The sequence below is a fragment of the Oryzias latipes genome, chromosome 1 (genome assembly GCF_053564925.1).
Source record: "Oryzias latipes strain Hd-rR chromosome 1, Olatipes_Hd-rR_3.1".
Lineage (NCBI taxonomy): Eukaryota > Metazoa > Chordata > Actinopteri > Beloniformes > Adrianichthyidae > Oryzias > Oryzias latipes.
In genome coordinates this window covers 33500707-33518654 of record NC_136237.1, presented here as the reverse complement: position 1 = coordinate 33518654, position 17948 = coordinate 33500707, and the positions used below count along the sequence as shown (strand labels likewise).

The following is a 17948-nucleotide window of genomic DNA, read 5'->3' as shown; positions in this document are numbered from 1 at the left end:
AAGACAGAAAGGTAAAAGCATTAGGAGAGTGAGACTGACAAAACCCTGCTTTTTTGTTGTTGTTTGGCATTATCTGTTGAAGCTCTGCATCCATGCATAATGCAGCTGTATGTAACAGAGTAGGGATGAGGGACATCTCCATCTCGTGCATTAGAGCAATCAATCATATTTTCAGAAATCACACCATGAGAAAGGAGGAGAAGGGTAGTGGTTAGAGCTCAGAACAGGCACTGGCCAAATAAAAGCCAGTACAGGTTAAAACAAATCCTGAATGCTAATAAGAGAGAGAAAAAGCAAGAAGACCTGGCTGTAGACATCAACATCCAGAACTGGAAGTCCTCGACTGGAAGTGGAAGTCCCCCGTATCGCTCGAAAAAATATTATTTTAAGTGGAGACCCTAGTTTACCCCCCCTCCCCCATTTTAAGCATCAACAAAATTTTACTACAATTCTGAACACTTTTGGGTTAGAGTTAGAATAAGGGTTAGGCTATAAATTCCGCGCCATCTTGTCTGTGGCCAGGTCCCTCTCAGACAAAAGTTATATCCAGGAAGGGATATTACAAAAACAAAAAAAGCGCAAAAAATGTTGAAAAACTGACAAAATTATAACAATCAGCTGTTGTGACTGCATGGTGTTGTGGTCCACTCTCACAACTGCAATGTGAAAGAAACTTTTACCTGTATAAAACCTATAGAGGTTTATTGTCCTGGTTAGACATGGAAAAAAAAAACATTTCTGCACAAAAATTGTTCTAATCTGAATCGAGCTGCACCTTTTTCTCTCTGTAATATCCTCATGAAGCTGGAGAAAACAGCTTTAGATTGAACCTCAGCACAGGTACAGACAGATACAGGTTTGTGGGTGGCAGGTGATCCCTGCAGCGGCAGCTCTTGTGCATAAAAGGCTGCCATCGTACTCCCTGACAGCTCATTGTTATGCTGATTTGAACAAATTATGTTTTTTAAGAAAATCCAGGCTTTTCCTGTTTTCATTTAACGCTTTTCTCTACTCTAAATTTACCTTCTTTTGTGATTGTAATCAGGGGCGTCATCTCTGACGAGCATTACAAAAGACAGAAATGCATCTTGCGTACATGCCAAAGAGTTTCTTTATACATCATAACGGGTTTAAACTCACTCATTTTATACGTCTTATTCTTCTGACATTTTCAGCTGATTGCAGTTATAATTTGTGTCTCGTCACAACTGCCTGAAGATTGTATGCACGGACAGCAAAAGAATAATGCACCCACCAGAAAATCTCTATATGCAAATTGATCAAAAGTTTGCACAGAGTTGAGCTTTGTAAAATGAATAATTACAGATACAGAGGACAAAAGGGAGCTGCAGAAAAGATTGTCAGGCAGAAACCTCATCATTTTTTTCTGGCAAATAATGGACTGTAAAGGGATGACATTTCTCCATAGATGTTCTGTTAGAGGGAAGCAGGACAGAGGAGGAAGCCAGATGGGGATTCTGCTCCTTAAATAGTTATAAACTCAATATTAAATCATTAACTTATCACATTTTCCTTTTTGAATTTTTAACCATATCATTTTGTTTGGGTTTGTGAAATGAGCCCTGTTAAATGGCTCCTAAATTGTGAGAAGATCCTTTCATCTTTCTAGTTCAAGTCTTTGTTTTCACAGACTTTCTTGTGTTGTTGTCTGACTTTCCCCATTAATCATTTTGCAAATCTTTATAACTGTTTGCGTAGGTTTGGACTCCTTTAGTTAAATCTTTATTTTTCTCACTTGCTGGATCAAATGAACTTAATTCACCTTTTTCTGTGATGTTTTTCAACTCTTCATACTTCTTTGTTTATTTATAATCCAAGTAAATTCCAGAAGAAACATATCTTATTGAGACATATCTTATTAAGTTATTTAAGGTCCATAGCTTACCTACATTTCATTTGAGGGTAGACAATGTGAATCTATGTATAACATTTCTTTGAATTAAATGCAAATTCAAAGAAAGTTTCTAAAGAAAATCAAGATGAAAATTGCATTTAATAATGTTTCTTTATTCAAATCATTGTGAATCAGGTGTAGATGAAAAAATATCATTCGAAAAAGAGCACTTTTGTGACGGAGAAACTACACCGGACGGGCCACAGGCTCCCTGCCCCGAGTTCACATAACTGAGGATGGGAGCGGGGTTGCTGTGCACCAACGGATCTGTCCATAACTCAGAGGGGAATTTGTCATGAACTACTGCCACTCTGCAGAAACTATGTCCTAGAAAATGACACAGGTCTTTGAATTTTGGCTAAAACAGCATAATCATGATGATGATCAGATGAGTAGCTTATGGTTGGGATCGTACTTGCTGTCCTCTATATAGAGGAAAGGGGCTGCACTCCAAAGAAAAGTTTACCTCTTTCAAGGATTATTATTAGTTTCTTTTGTTGTCCAACTCTCCATCCATCCATCCACCCACCCACCAGAGCCTGTCCCAGCTACTGTTGGTCAAACGCAGGGCCTCTGTCACAGGGCCTTTATGTTGTTATTTAAGCGAATCATTCATTCTGAATCACTTATTCTACCTAACGGTTTTGTCATTGAAAAGGGATTTTAGGATCTAAATCAAAAAGTCAAGTCATGCCAGGGTCCATCTGGCCCCAGAGTACGGCTCTACGAGCTGGCTGCTGGATCGCCTAGCAGAGGTGTCATGGCACTGGCTCCAGGTTCTGAGATTAGGATAGATCTATTGCAAAAGATAGAACCCATGACAGGTCTTGTGGGAAATAGGGGTAAAGACCACCCCTAGTGTATCTACATATGTGTTAGTCATGCCTGAGCACTGATGGTAGTTTGAGTGGAGCCAAGGACAAGGCGAGCAGTCAATCCCCCGTAGCCGTGTCGGCACTACCCAACTGGTGTGCCATGAACCGACCCTAAATTAAAAAAATCTGTCTGAAATAGAGATGTTTTCTCCCCAGCTGCCTCAGAACCAACCTGTCTGTTGGCTCATCCATCTCTCTATTTCTCCACTGTCTTCATTCAGAAAAGCACCAAAAGGTTGATAGAAAGGCATCCGGGCAGATCAGTGAGTTAATGGGCATAATGCTCATGAGACGGAGCGGTGACAAGAGAGGCAGGGATAATAGAGGATAATCACAGCTTTAGCCTGTCAATGCCAATAACACTGGGTTGAGGTCTGAGAGTTGGAGACAGCAGGGCATGTAGCCTCATGTTGATTTGCCTGACCATCTATCTGTTCCCACTGTGATAGGCTTTGAGACATGTTCTTACTTGTAGATGAGAACCTAAATCCTGCAAAGCTCTCGAGCTGTGGTAGAGAGGTCTCCTCCCGCACTGACTCTTCCTAAGAGGAAAAGGATGGAAAGCAATGACATTTAAAGAGGGGGAGATTCTGACAAATACCGCATAAGTAGGATAAGGATAGAGACATGGAAAGAAATTAAGACAACTATATTGAGGTCACAGCTCAACAAAACCTGACTGAAATAACAGAAACTGAACTGTGAGAAAAGGACTTCAGATAGAGATTTGAAGCAGTTGAGAAAAAAAATATTTCTGATAACCTAGTTTCTCTTTCACCACGAGCTGAGAAAAACTGCCCTAAAAAAATGGAATAAAGGCAGTGGGAGACAGAGGAAAGGAGAAGGATGGAGAGAGTGTGGGAGATGCTGAAGCAGTTATATCGTCATGGTTACCACCTCCAGCATGAGGATGCTGTCTGTAAGCGTGTGTGTGTTTAAAGTAGAGTGCTTAGCTTCCAGTGTCAACAGACGTCATGCAATTTACTGTACAGAGGGACTGTAATGGAAATTCCCATTTCCCAAGGACAAACTCTAACCTCCCTGGACTGACATAAACATGAGAAAACACGTACTAAAGAAAATGGCAGTTCACCCCCACAGCTTCACTTGAACAAAATTAGACCAAACAAAACTACAGAGTGGGCCTGAACACAAAACCACAAAATTACAAAACTACATCATGCAACACAAACTAAGACAAGTGGAGAAGAGGGCTAAGCTGCAGTGGAGACTGGTTGCAGCCAAGCTCCCTTTTCGCAGGCTGGCCTCCATCAGTTTGGGAGCCATGCCTTCATGCACCACACTTGCAAATAATCAGACATAGACATGCACACACACACAAAGATCCACAAAAACACAAAGTCCCACTCTGATACAAATCCAAAACACAAAATAAACAGAACAAAACAAAACCAAATATGGCCACAGCCGTAACAAGTGGGCTGAACTTTATGAAACTAAAATGTGAATGGATTTGCAATCAACTCTTGTTTACTTGTTTCTTTGTACACATATTTAATTAACACTTGATTATCTTGCAAGAAATGCAAGGAGTCTGTTCAGTACCCAGGTATTTATCTCTGAGTCACACTGGTTGAATATCTGGCTTAAAATGTCCTGGATCAGTATTAGGTCAGTGAATTGGATCGTTTAAAATCAACATTAACTTTAATTAATCAAGCAAACAAAAATGAAATCCTAAAATGAATCGCTACAACCCTAGCCTACCGCATCTTGGGAACGTTATGGTGGTCACAATGGTTGTCTTCTGATTTCACCTTTATGTGTGTGAGAATCTTTCGAGGTTGTCGCACTGAGATCTTGTAAAGCAAAGCTTCACGCTGCCTTCCCACACGTGAGATATGAAGTACAGCTCAAGGGTAAACTCTCAGCCTATGAGGAGAGCTGTCATAGCATCATGAAAGAGTCAACGGATTCCCTGAACGCCCTTTTACTGTACATGTACTCCTGTCAGAGATCAAAGGCTGGACTCACATGGCTGCACAAGTTGCTTTCTTGCTCCCTAACTCCTTCTCCAGTGCAGTGCATGCACACACATACTCACAAAGAGACACTTACACTATTATGTGTAACTTTAATATTGCTATGGTATTGTGGGACATCCATATTTGTTTGCTGTATTAGGTCGAAAGAGGGCACTGATGGGAACACAAGGAGCACAGCAAAAATATTAAGCTTAAAATGTTTTTATTAGTTTCATGTTTTTTATAACACAGTTTTAACTAGAACGTTTTTAAGCACCAACTGCAGAGAAAGTAGGACTGACTATTAAAGACATGGATGCCAGTAATGGTTAGATGATCCCTTTCCATGAAGCAGATGAGACATAGGTTTTTATCCTTTTTTGATAGTTGTTGTCATCTTAGCTGGATATACTGTCATTTAGATTTGTTTAAAATAACCAAGGAAGCTCAAATAATACCCATATATAATTCTGGGGACAAAAATTAGATTCAAAACTACAGACCTATATCAATACTGCCAACTCTATCTGAAGTGTTTGAGCGAGTTGTGTACTCAAGATTGACAGACTATTTAGTAATTAATATTGTGAAGTGATTTGTTGTTTGTGACACATTGGGGAAAAATAAACTAAACAAAACCCAAAAATAAAAATTTAAATAAAAGATTTTTGCTGACTAATGTAAACCAGAAGAGCATCTGTCAATCAAATGGCCCGTTCCCAGTTGTGCAAAAGATTTGAGTAAAGTATAAAATAATGTGGTTCATAAGAATCTATCTCTGCATTTGTAACTGACATCAATTTTGGCAAAAAAGGCAAAAAAATCTGCCTCTAGTAAATTTATTAGAAGACCCATTACAATGGGAAAACTGTGTTGTATGTGTTTTTGACATCCAAACAGTCGGGTGATGGGTAAAAGATGGGAAACAGAACCGGCCATAAGTCAGAGGTGAATTTTATGATGAATTACTGCCGCCCTGCAGAAACTATGTCCCAGGAAATGACACAGGTTTGTTAAATTTTGGCTAAAAACTGCATCATCATAGATAAAAACCCACCAGGAACGCTTTTACAAAAGATCCAAAGATGATTGGAGTGGGACTTTAAGTGTAAATTGGCAACTGGTGACTTCCTGAACTGCCACAGCTCTTTTTGTTAATGTAGTCTGGAATGGAATTGTTTTTACCGACCACGGTGACATAAAAAGTCTAGACTTGAGCTTTTCAACAAAAACGTATATATTTAAGATTTTTGCTCTTTTGATCAACACTTGTGTTTTGCTTTAATTGGTGGAAAAAGTCTGACTTTAGTAAGGTTTGTGTTATCTATCACAGGACCTCTCATACATCAACTCTATTTTCACTTTTAAAAGCTCAATCTCTGCATTTCATTCAAATCAGGGTTAAATTTAGCTTGTACTCCATAAATATTTTTGCTCCTGATACATATCACTTCCATAAAAGATATTTGATTCTCTGGTTTTTGTTTGAAGGTACATGTAAATCATTTTCCTTTCTTTTTTATTTTGCTCATTTTTGTTTGTGTGTGTGTGTGTGTGTCTTGTCTTGTAATCTAAAACAGCAGTAACTACATTTTAATTAATGTTAGGGTTGGATTGCCATTGCATTTATGAACAAATCTATGAACAAATATACAGCTGTCTGCCCTTTTTTTGCATTGAATTTATCTGGTTATGATACATTTTTTCCATTTCCTTAAGATTGCGTCTCTTTATTGAGATGGAGGAGTCAACATGTCGTCAAAGATAGTAAATAGTCTGTCCCTAAATGGCAGAACTTGTCAGGGTTGGTGGTCAATTGTAGTGAACAGCAAGGTTTTTAGCCTCACACACTTCAGTTGCAGTTCTGAAACGGTGCATGAGCCGTGTCATATAAGAACACAAATTATGCTTCAAATGTTTGGCAGAGATTTTTTCAGTCAGGTTACAAATAGATTCAGCAGCAGATCACTGAGTGGGATGATGATGATTAGAAAATGTGTCACTCCAGGAGCATTAAATCGTTTTATCTTCTTTTTTTTATTTTCTAAATATCCTTCTGCTCCCAGAAGAAGGGTATTTTCAGACTTGAGAGTGTAGCTGAGTCCAATAAATATATTTTTAAGGGTCTTTAAAAAAAAAAAAAATTTTTTTTAAACATTTTCTTAAATTCCTTTTAGGTTTACAATGTAAAAATAATATTATTTTTTAATTGTACATTTTTTAAACATATGAGACTGCAATGTGGTCATTGCAGTCCTTAAATTTATCAAAACACAAATGTTTTTATTTGTTACCTATCGCTGCTACTTATAACACATTTAAATCAGTAAGTCTCTGGCGTCCAAAACTCCACTATATGGATGCAATCCCCAGATATCTTTTTTTTTTTTTTTCATTTAGGGCATGTTTTATTTAACAGATTTTCAATCCATATTTTGGGTTTCATAATTCATAACGTCTTTATATGGATTTTAGACAGATTTAGTTTCCCTAAATCTGTAGAGTTTGAAGCAAAAATGCAGCATAATCTTCTAAAAGGAAAAGTTTGTGAGCATTAACATTGCATGAAATGAAATATCTTTTAAAAGAATTATTTATTTTCTCTAACTGAAACTGTCCTTGGGAAGCCGTACTTTAAATTTACCCCAGACACCTGAACAGAAATGCCTTCACCATAGATTTTAAGGGATGTTAGCAATATTCTACTGCAAACATCAAAAGACATATCGGTAATTTTATAGAGTAAAAGACTAATTCTATAAAATGGTCTACTGACTGTTTAATATTAGAGAAAAATAAGCCATTCAATAAAACAAAATAAATCCTGGACTTAACAGGAATTTTAAGAAATGTGAACAACATTTTTTGGTTAAAAAATGCTGCTTAAGAAAAATCTCTTTGAATACGTTTTTAAAGCATGAGATTGGAGAAAATCAGTAACTGTTATAAAATTAATGTGGGGACCTAAATGATGACAAAAACCCAAGAATAGTAAAATAATTCATTATATTGGCTGAAACTTGACAGGAAAAACCTTAAATATGATAAAACAAAAAGTTGTGTAAGATGAACAGGAAGGAGAATAAAAAGAAGGAAAGAAAAAAGATGATCTGAACCAGGAGACAATTAAAACCCTGCTCTTAATTTAATGAACTGATACAGAAACAGCTGCGATCATTACAAGCCCACAGCTGCTGTAAGTGTGACTGAAATGAGCAAACAGAATCTAACCAACTAAAAAAAAAAAAAATACAAGCAACCAAAAGACCAAAGAAATAAAAGCATAACCAGGGAAAAAAAAAAAAAGGAAGCAAGTTTTCAATAAGCATAAAATGTAATTTTACATGGCAACATTTAAGCTTACACAAACCTTCAGTGAAATTATTTAAACAATGTATAAGGATCTAAATTGGGCATTTGCCCACTACAAATCCACCATATCTGTGTTTCTGCTGGAGCTGATTTACTTATATTAAAAAAATGCAAGAAAGCCAAGAAAAACATGAAATTTTTTATCATTTCGTTACACCATCATCCTTTTTTTTTTTTTTTACTTTTTGCTATCAAATACAAACATGAGGACATTGGTGTAGGATCCAAATTTAAAAAAAATCTAAATATGCTTTAAGCTTATTCTAATAGGTAATAAGTTATGTGAAATCTAAATATTAATGATAAAAATTAAAACATAGCTAAAAGAAACAAAAACTACAAACCATTATTGACCAAAATTGCTAGCATTTTCTTCGAAGCCAAATAGCAACAACAGAGGGATGAAGGAGCCACATTTGAGTCCAGAGCCTCAGGTTACAAACTCCTGATTTATAAACTAGTTTCTCTGCACTTTCCAATAAGGGATCAGGGAATTAAATGATCATTACATATCAAAATGACAACATTAAGAAAAGATCACAACGAGGCACATTATTTTTTTTTTTTTAGATTAGCATTGTTTAATACCAGTAATGTAACCCAAAGAGAGCTGAACAAAAGCAAAACATCAACATGACAATTAACTATGAGAGTTTGAAAATAACTGGCACCTAACTTTTGAAATTAAAGCCTCAAAAATAGAAAGAATATTCGTTACCCCCAAGCAAATATGTAATTGTGAAGTTGGGGTTTGTGTGTATGCATGTGATCATGTTTCACACTATCCGATGACAGATTACATCTGTTGCCTCAGCCGTCATGCTGATCACACATCCCGCTCCCCTGCAGGGATGTTTTCCTCTTTCAAACTCTAGCATTTGGGGAAACTTTCTCAAATTGCGGTTCACAATGGACTGACCAATTTAAAATGGCTCCATGGTAGAGTTGTTGGGTTGACGTATAGTCTAATTGGGAAGAGAAGTTAGAAATTTAGATAATTACCTTGCGCGAAACGGGAACAAAGAAGCTGCTATCATGCATCAAGAGTTCAGTTTATGCAGAGTCGGTACACTTCTGTTAGGTGCAAGAAACTGCAAAGATTCCTTCATTTTAAGTCACTTTGTTGGTGACAGGTGACTGAATTGAGGAAAATTATAGGATTTGTTTAATCTTTATCATTTTTTTTTAGCTTTTTTTTTGTTTCATCACAGTTTTTTTCAAATTTTAAGAAAATTCTAATTATTGTCAAATGTGCAATATATTTGAACATACAACAGATTAAATTTCTTTCAGACTCCGGTGCAAACATGCAAAAAAAATAAAATAAAAAAACACAGCATAAAAATACTAATAAATAGTAAAAATAGCAAAAAGAAATTCACTAATGACAACAAAAAGCTGAATGAAAAAGTGGTTGTTAAACCATTCCTAGTGCAAATAGTGCAATTGGTAGGCAGAAGTCAGATGCTCAGATTCTGTGGCTGGGTCAGCAGAGATATAGCAATTGTCTTTGCCTATTTCAAATCAATCAACCTCTTTTACTTTATTTCCCAGGTATTGCTTATTGCTTCCCTTTTTGAAGTTTTGAATGCACGTGCTTACACGTCTACAAGTTTTTGTGCCTTTTTTTCTTTTTTTTAGGAGAAATAGAAAAGAAAACTGACTTTTAACTGCCTTTATATTCTCTCCATAAAATTAGTTGTGGAACAGAAACCTTAATCTTCATCTTTAGGTTTGTTTTCTGACTTAAACTTACTGTGACCCTTGTTTTGTAAAATAAAAAAAAAAACCTCGGCAAGACATGAATCACAGTAAAATGACTGCATAATTTAGAGCTTTGCAGTGCCAAAGGAATGTTTGAGCTTGTCGTGATTATATGCCGGGTCTTTTCTGAACAGAGTGGGTTATGTTGGTCTGCCACTCACTGTGGGTTCACATTTCCAAAAGGTTCCAATCAAGGACTGCATGCAGCAAACCTCAAAGCTCATTCTAATCATTCCCAAAGACATATTTCCAGCCTTCATTTGGATAAAGTCTGGAGTTATTTTCACCAAAGACTCCAGCTAAAGACATTCTAATGCCATATCCAAAACTTTGGAAATAACTTTTTGTTTAATGGTTTCAACATTCTATTAAAACCCCAGCTTCAAGGATGACAGTTTACATATTTGCACTAAATTCACTGAAATGACAAATAAGGAAAAATGAGAGTAAAACTGAAGGGGTTCTGAGATAAGAGTTTCTGCCTGAGCCTTATCGGTCTTTCCACTGAGCCGATGAAAATTTCCCCCGTTATCCTTCATCTAATTCTCAGAAACGTTTGCTGAGCGTTAGCAGCTTTAATGTGTTAAATTTCCCTCTGCACACATTCTTATCTTGAACTTGTTACAAAATAACATAGAACTTATTTTTGGCACGCTTATGCAGTTCTCCAGGTCCTGCTCGTGGAACAGAATCAGTATTAGTCCCCCACCAATGGAAGCATGAAAAGACCCAATCTGGTCAAAATTGTGTTTTTTGGTGTATTTAACATGTTCTTGTGGCATTTTTCTGATGATAGAGGATATGTATAAAGAAAATTAAGTATTTGAGTGGGTATTTTTTTATTCAAATCATTGTAAATCAAGAGCAGATGAATAATGCTGTTTGAAAAATACTTTATTTTTGATGTAGAAAGCACTCTCAGTTGGCCACAAACGCCCCACTCCTAGCTTTCAGCAACAGGGAGGGGAAGGGGAGGCGGGGCTAAAATCACCAGGAATGCTACTAAAATGAATTAGTGAATTAAGAGAAAAATATGCTCCTCCTTTGAAGAGTTTTGCCCACAGCAATCTGCAACAACAGCGCTCCTTTTTAAAAATCACAAACCATTGTTATTCTGGAAGAAAGCGCTTCTCTGGTAATGAAATCCACCTCTCAGTGTCACACCCAGACCTCAGCGTTGCAGCACTGAAGTCATGCCATCCTCACCAAAGACATCATTTGCTCTGACACACATGCCCACAGCTCTCTATGAACCTTCAATCGAGGCTTCTTAGTTTGTAGCATCAGCGCCCATCAGTGCCAGAGAAGCCTTCATCTGTCAGTCTGAGGGCTAGGAGCTTTGGTGCATTAGCATCGTCCTACGCTGCTTGATCTGTGCCATGCATATTGTATGTGCATGTAACCTACATCTTTGCATGCTACTGTTAGCAGTGCTCCGTTAGATCAGACAAATTTCTAATAGTGTCTGGGAATGTGTAGAACGACGTTTAATCAATTAATTCCCCCGTCAGAGGAGATCAGGGCCGACTGGACTTTAAACCTCTTAAAGTGGCTTTGAAAAGGCTGCCAGGCACATTGGCTGGGAGCTCCTTAAATTAAAAATGTATTAAGGCTGTAGTAGTAAAAATATGTGGGCTTTCGAGAGTGATGAAGCTGAGCTGCAACTATACACATTCTTGGGATATAGGTAAAATGTTGAGCTGCAAACTTTGAGCTCAACTGTCAACCTGAAGAACAGTCTGACAAAAATTTCAAAAAGAGATGAAGATTGTGAGAGACATGGAAACAAATCCCCACTGATTACTGAAGGTGCTTGTGTTTGCATTTCGTAAAAGCCAAATTATGGGGGGAATTTTAATCAGTGCACGCACGAGGGAGGAACGCTCATGAATAATTTTGCTGTGTACCATTTTTAACTGGCAAAATATTCAGTGAAGCCTCTGACTTTTGCTTGCAATTTTGTCTCTGTTTTAAAAATGGTTGCCCTTTGTGTCCTAGATTCTCATAGGGGAAGTGACCAGTTTCTTTGTGAAGACGGAGGGAGCGCAGGAGAAGACCATCGTGACCGCAGACTGCTGTTACTTCAATCCTCTCCTTCGAAGGATTGTACGTTTTCTAGGTCAGTGAAATCCTTCAAATGGAAGCTTCCTCTGCTTTCAGTAACCCTCTGTTCAGAACAAAAGCAGCATTTCTCAGTCATGGAGGTTGGAGTTTACAGTAGGCTACAAGGTATGGTTGCATCAAACCTTACCAAGGCTTGACTATTACCTCCTTGGTTGCCTACTTTCAACAATCAGTGATCGGGTGTGAGTGCCTCTTTCTTCCCAGCCTGGCATTTTTATGAACTTTTTACTGGTTTACATTCAGGACTAAAAAGAAAACGTGTTTTTCCTTATTTTATCAATGTTTAGAATCTAATCTGAGCTCCTGAGAAGCGCCCTCACACTCCATGACATGCTAAAAGGGTTCGACCACCAACGTTTTTCACATCTGACCAGCACTGTCTAAGTGGCAATGCCTTCCGGTCTGAGATATGTTTATCCTGCACTCACGGCAAAAGCGATTCACACGTCAGGGGCGACAAGTTTTAATGTTAAGTCACTGTACAGACGCAATCAGAGGTCCTACAGCGCAATGTAAGCGTCCGGTGCCAGCGTGTTTCTGGCGTCGTGAAAAATTCTGATGCACGAGTTCAAAAATTTGAACTTTGGTGAACAATTCATGTTAACCAATCAGGAATTCAGCTTTAGACCATGACGTTTTGATGATGCAATTGGTGGGTATAGTCCAAAACTGACAAGGAGGAGAATGTGCTCATTTTCCTTCTAAACATTTTTATGATGTTTTTCTTTTTGTATCAAGACAATAATAAAAAAAAGTCTTCAGACTAGGTCACTAAAAGATGGAAGTGTTCGCTGAAAGCGGTTGTCATTCAGACACAGCCCCTGCACTAGATGCTGAAGCTCACTGTACTGGGAGTCACTGAATGATCTCATAAACCCAGACATGGGGATGTGATTATGATATTTTTGTAGAGCACTTCAAAATAAGAAATGATGAGATTCGCATTTAATGCATCCAAGTTTTTAAGTCCCTTTAAGGCTCCACGTTCAAAACATGCAGTCACTGAACGCGCGTTAAAAGTTAAACCAGTTGAACTTTGACCGATCTTGGACTTGCATCCTTTTTATATCCACAGAATTGTAAACAGTTTGAAAATTGATCATGGAGGAGAAATGAATAATTGTGGTTTGTGCGCGGCCGAAACTCTATGACACCAAGTCATATTTCGGAATAGAGCTGTGAAAGAACAAGCAGGGAGCAAGATTTGTAATTGTATGCACTGCTTCAATATTTAGCACCAAGATACATGCATGAGTATCTCGTAGCGAAAGTCCAGTTCGAGAACCTGCGTTAAGCGCGTTCTTGAACGCGCGACTCATGCCCCGTGTGATTGTAGCAGAATAGATTCCATACTTTGGCACCACAAAGGTTGTCCATGTTCTGTCATTGAGAGATGTGAGCATTTGGGTTGACTCTGGTGTGGTTAGCATTATTTATGACATCTGATTGTGCTATAAGCACAGAGTTCCTATACAACCCATGATATGTCCTATGTGACATCCACGTCTAAAGTGAGCTCAAGATGACTTGTCAACAGCCACACTTAAGCAAAATCTGCAAACTGCACTGTGCCCTACAAAACGTACCATAAAAATATTTGCATTGCTTACACAACAGTCCTATATTAGTGTTAAAAAGCAAACCCTTCTGTTTTCTTTCATTGGTGGATGGTGGACCTACGAGTGTACCAGCACCGAAAATATTGTTGTGTGGAATAAAGGCAACCATGCTTGGTGTTCGAATGTCATAAAAAAAACATTTACTGTCTGGCTCTGTTGAAACACTTCGATCCTATTCAAATATCTTTGCTCAGCAGAGTGAACGTGATATTCTGAATGAATAGTTTCGTTCAAAAAATGTATCTTTCTGACTCTTCAACAAATGACAGATTCACTTATCTTTATCCCTGTTTTTTTTTAATATTATTCAGGTGTCTACTCCTTTGGTCTCTTCACTACCACCATCTTCGCCAATGCTGGCCAGGTGGTGACAGGAAACCAGACGCCTCACTTCCTTTCCGCCTGCAAACCCAATTACACAGCCCTGGGCTGTCAGTCTCCTCTGCAGTACATCACAGAACACCGTGCCTGTACAGGAAACCCCTTTCTGGTGTTGTCCGCCCGCAAATCCTTCCCCTCTAAAGACGCTGCACTCAGCTTCTATTCAGCCATCTACACAGTGGTAAGAATCCTTTTGGGACTGTCTCGGTGAAGTGTTGCTCTGATCGGACACAAAGACAGTGTTCGTGTAGATAACTACTCGCATAGTCCAGCCAAGGCAAGGCAAGTTCATTTGTATAACAGTGTGGATGCAAACTTTTGAATACAAACTTTTCAAATGCAGCTGAGAATATATGGGTCTTTTACCTGGGTTTTCAATAAACTGAGTGTTTCAGTTGATCTAAGGTTTTCTGGAAAGTCTGTTCCAGATCTGTGGAGCATAGAAGCTGAATGATGCTTCTCCAAGCTTGGTTTTGACTCTAAGAACAGACAAAAGACCAGAACCAGATGACCAGCGAGGTCTGGCTGGTACATACTGGGTCAGGAAGTCAATCGTGTATTTTGGTCCCAAAACTTACAGAGCTTTATCAACTAGCAACAGAACTTTAAAGTCCATCTACTAGCACACTGTAAAGACCTCAGAACTGGACTGATGGTCTACTGTTTTGGTTCTTCTGAAAACTGTAGTAGCATGCAACAGCGTTTTTCCCTCCGATATGTAATTTTAACAATTAATTTGTAAAATTGCTTTTATATTTAAACAATTTTCTTGGTTTTTGGAGAAAAGTTGAACATTATTGACAGTTGACAGTCATAAGGGGAATGATTCTGCATCCAAACCCACATTCTCATTTCATTTGCTGCATCTTTATTTTAGACTTTTACAGCACTCTTAGAACTTTCTGCTTTTTCACATGCAAACCTAACAATGTAGAAACTTGAACTTCAGGACTCCGGAGCATTGTCCGTCCTTTTCTTTTTGTCCTGTTTGACATTTATGTATTTCATTCTAATTTCCAGCCTAATTCTAAAGTTTTAGACTATAAATCATGATCATACATGTCAGCAGACAGTGGTGAAGGTGCCAAAAACAAAGGAGAAACAACAATACATAAACTCAAAGCACAAGTAAAACAAAAAAACATGACATAACAGATGCCCAAACAAGACTGAAGGGATAACCAGGGACTTAATACATTGAGTATTTCACTGACGTGAAAACAGTTGTGGATGATTGGCCATGTGAACCTGGTGGTACTGACAGGGGAAGACATAGAACATGACAAAAACCAATGAAAAATACCTGAAATCAAACAAAAGGCTACTATGCTCACAATAAAAATGTTTCTTCTTAAACATTTTTGTCAATTGTTTTATTATTATTACTACTATTATTATTAGCCCTTTTTCTTTCATTCAGTTTTTTGTGTAAGTGAAGAATGTCGTGTGAAACCATGAATCCATCAAATGTCCAAAAGAATCTGGAAAAAACACTGAAAAAGACTGGAAAAACAATGAATATTTATATTATATATAAAATAATAATGTATTGTAAAATTATAAAGTCCACATTCCTGAGTAAATAACTGAATGAGAAACTTCCTTTCCTTTTAGCAGGTTAAAAACTTCAATATCTGCCTCTTAAATGCTTTTTTATTATTATCATTAATATGGAGCCTATTTTCCTGCTACATGTTCCGCCATATTAGATAAATAGAAGCACAGCAGTACAATCTGTAGTGCTGGAAGCACCACATGCTTCCAGAACAAACTGCAAGGTTTTTTTCTGACTATTGATAACATTTTAGATTAAATCAAGACCAAAAAAAGCAAATTTGCTGTAGTTTTTTATGTTTTGAGCCCACATTCCTCATCTTGGTTAAACATTGTAGGAGAACTAAAAAGTTAAAGCCCAGTTTATCAGAACAATGAGAAAGTAAAGAGTTTTAAGGTTTATCCTCGAAACTTCAAAAATGGAGATTTTTTTTCTTGCACAGAAGGTGGAGGAAGCTTTACTGAAAAAAAAAAAAGCTTCCCATGTTTCAGGCTACAGAAAAAGGTATCTATTGTTATGTTCTGGATTTAGGCTATTTCAAGAGGCGGGAAGAAGACATTCTGAGGCTGAGAAAGTAAGAAGGGAGAAGTATGAACACAGAGCGTTGTAAACATGAAAACAACAGACCTTGTGATGGTTTTTTTGAGAAACACAATAAGTGCAGCGAATGAGAAAAGTCTGACCGTGACACAATCATCCTCTGGCTTGTCAACGGAATGAGACAGATCGGAGTAGAGAGAGCACAGGAAGGGACACTTCACATCATGTTCCCACCTCTCAGTCTCAAGTTCATGATGACAGAAAGAAAATTCTGATGAACAGTGTCGACCGGACAGAAGCTGCAGATGAGCTTTCTGCTTTATTTTCTCTTTGGAGGACTCCTTCTGCTTGGATGAAATAAAATTCTCTTTTATATATATTTCTCTCACCTTTGGTTCACCCGAAGCAACGTGTGACCTTGTCATCTATAAGGAATGTTAATCATCAGAAGCATTTAAACACGAAAACATTGGTGTTAAAAGTAAACTGCCCAGCAAGAAGGAAATAGTGGACATTTTCTTCTTTACACTTTTTTGACCCAATTGTGTTCAAGAAATTATTAAGAAAGATAAAGTATGTTTGACCTAACACAAAATATTACTGCATAACGCAGCATTTAGCAGACATTTTTAAAGTGATTGTATAGTTGTTTTTTTTTACTTTCTTGATTTATTTTGTACATGCAGTAAAAACAAAGCAAACAGACAAAAAATCCATAGATTTATCAAACCTATTTAAAATATAAATTCCTAAATTGATTGCAAAATAAATAAGAGAGCATTGTGCTATTTTCTTGAAATTAAAATTACCTCTAATCATGAAAAGACATTAAATCCATTAAAATAAAATGATTACCAAATACAGTTTGACTACTTAATAGAGTTTGAGTAACTGCTTAAAAGGGAGTAGGAAGAAGCAAACTCATATAATTTTTACAGATAGAAATTAACAATTCCAGTAATCCTAAAACCACTTCACTTCTTCGCTTTTCGCTATTCAGTCCACTATACGGCATCTGCCATTTCTGTTGGGATCTCCAAATCTACAATTTTTAAAATCCAGTGCCTTTTTTGATGCTCACTATATTAAAAAATATAGACCATAATGCATTGTGTTTAAAGGATTTTTCATTAAAACAATTTTAAGTAGATTTTTTATAAATTGTCATAGTTTTTATCATCAGAAAACATTGGATTCAAAACTAGTCTTAAAAATATTCACATTTATTATGTTTTGGTTCAGAAAAGCAGTGATGTCATATTTGACATGAAAAATTAGACAGTTTTTGAATAAAATTTTTGTGCTCCATCCCCCATTTTGATCAGTTTTGCCAGTGAAAGTACTAGTCCTGGTAGTATCTGCTGAACTGAATTATTACTCCATTTTCTTTTGTTTAATTGTTCCAACTAATTGAAATTTCTCGCAGAATTTTACATTTTCCTACATACAAATCTGCTGAGAAACTCGCAATATTCATCATCACTGAGTCATGAGACTAACTATCTGGGAGAATTTCAGTGTTGGTGTCACACTAGAAGCACGCGTGCATGTGTAAGTGAAATCATTTTAGGTTAAAACGCACACATCAACACATGTCTACAGATACACACAAGCACATGATTGTCATGCAGCTGAAGCCTTTTTTATTGTGTTGAATCAGAGCACCTTGTTCCTGTAATTTTTGAAAACATTAAGACAATTATGGTCTTTTCATCCATTTTTCTGAATGTGCTTCAATCTGTTCAGGGTCACTGGGGAAGTGGGCTGGAACCCATCCCAGCTGTCATTACGTGCTTTCTTCTTTGTTCAATCCCCCCT

The 17948-nt window shown here is 37.3% G+C and overlaps 1 protein-coding gene across 3 annotated transcripts in view; it reads left to right on the top strand.

Moving 5' to 3' along the window:
• The window catches only part of plppr2b (phospholipid phosphatase related 2b), a 52365-nt gene that overhangs the window by 26104 nt on the left and 8313 nt on the right, over positions 1-17948 (top strand). For all 3 annotated transcript variants that reach the window (XM_011474118.4, XM_020701843.3, XM_004065798.5), the window contains 2 exons: positions 11910-12030; positions 13966-14216. In XM_011474118.4, coding sequence (XP_011472420.1) covers positions 11910-12030; positions 13966-14216 — 372 coding nt within the window. The remainder of the gene's footprint in view (positions 1-11909; positions 12031-13965; positions 14217-17948) is intronic.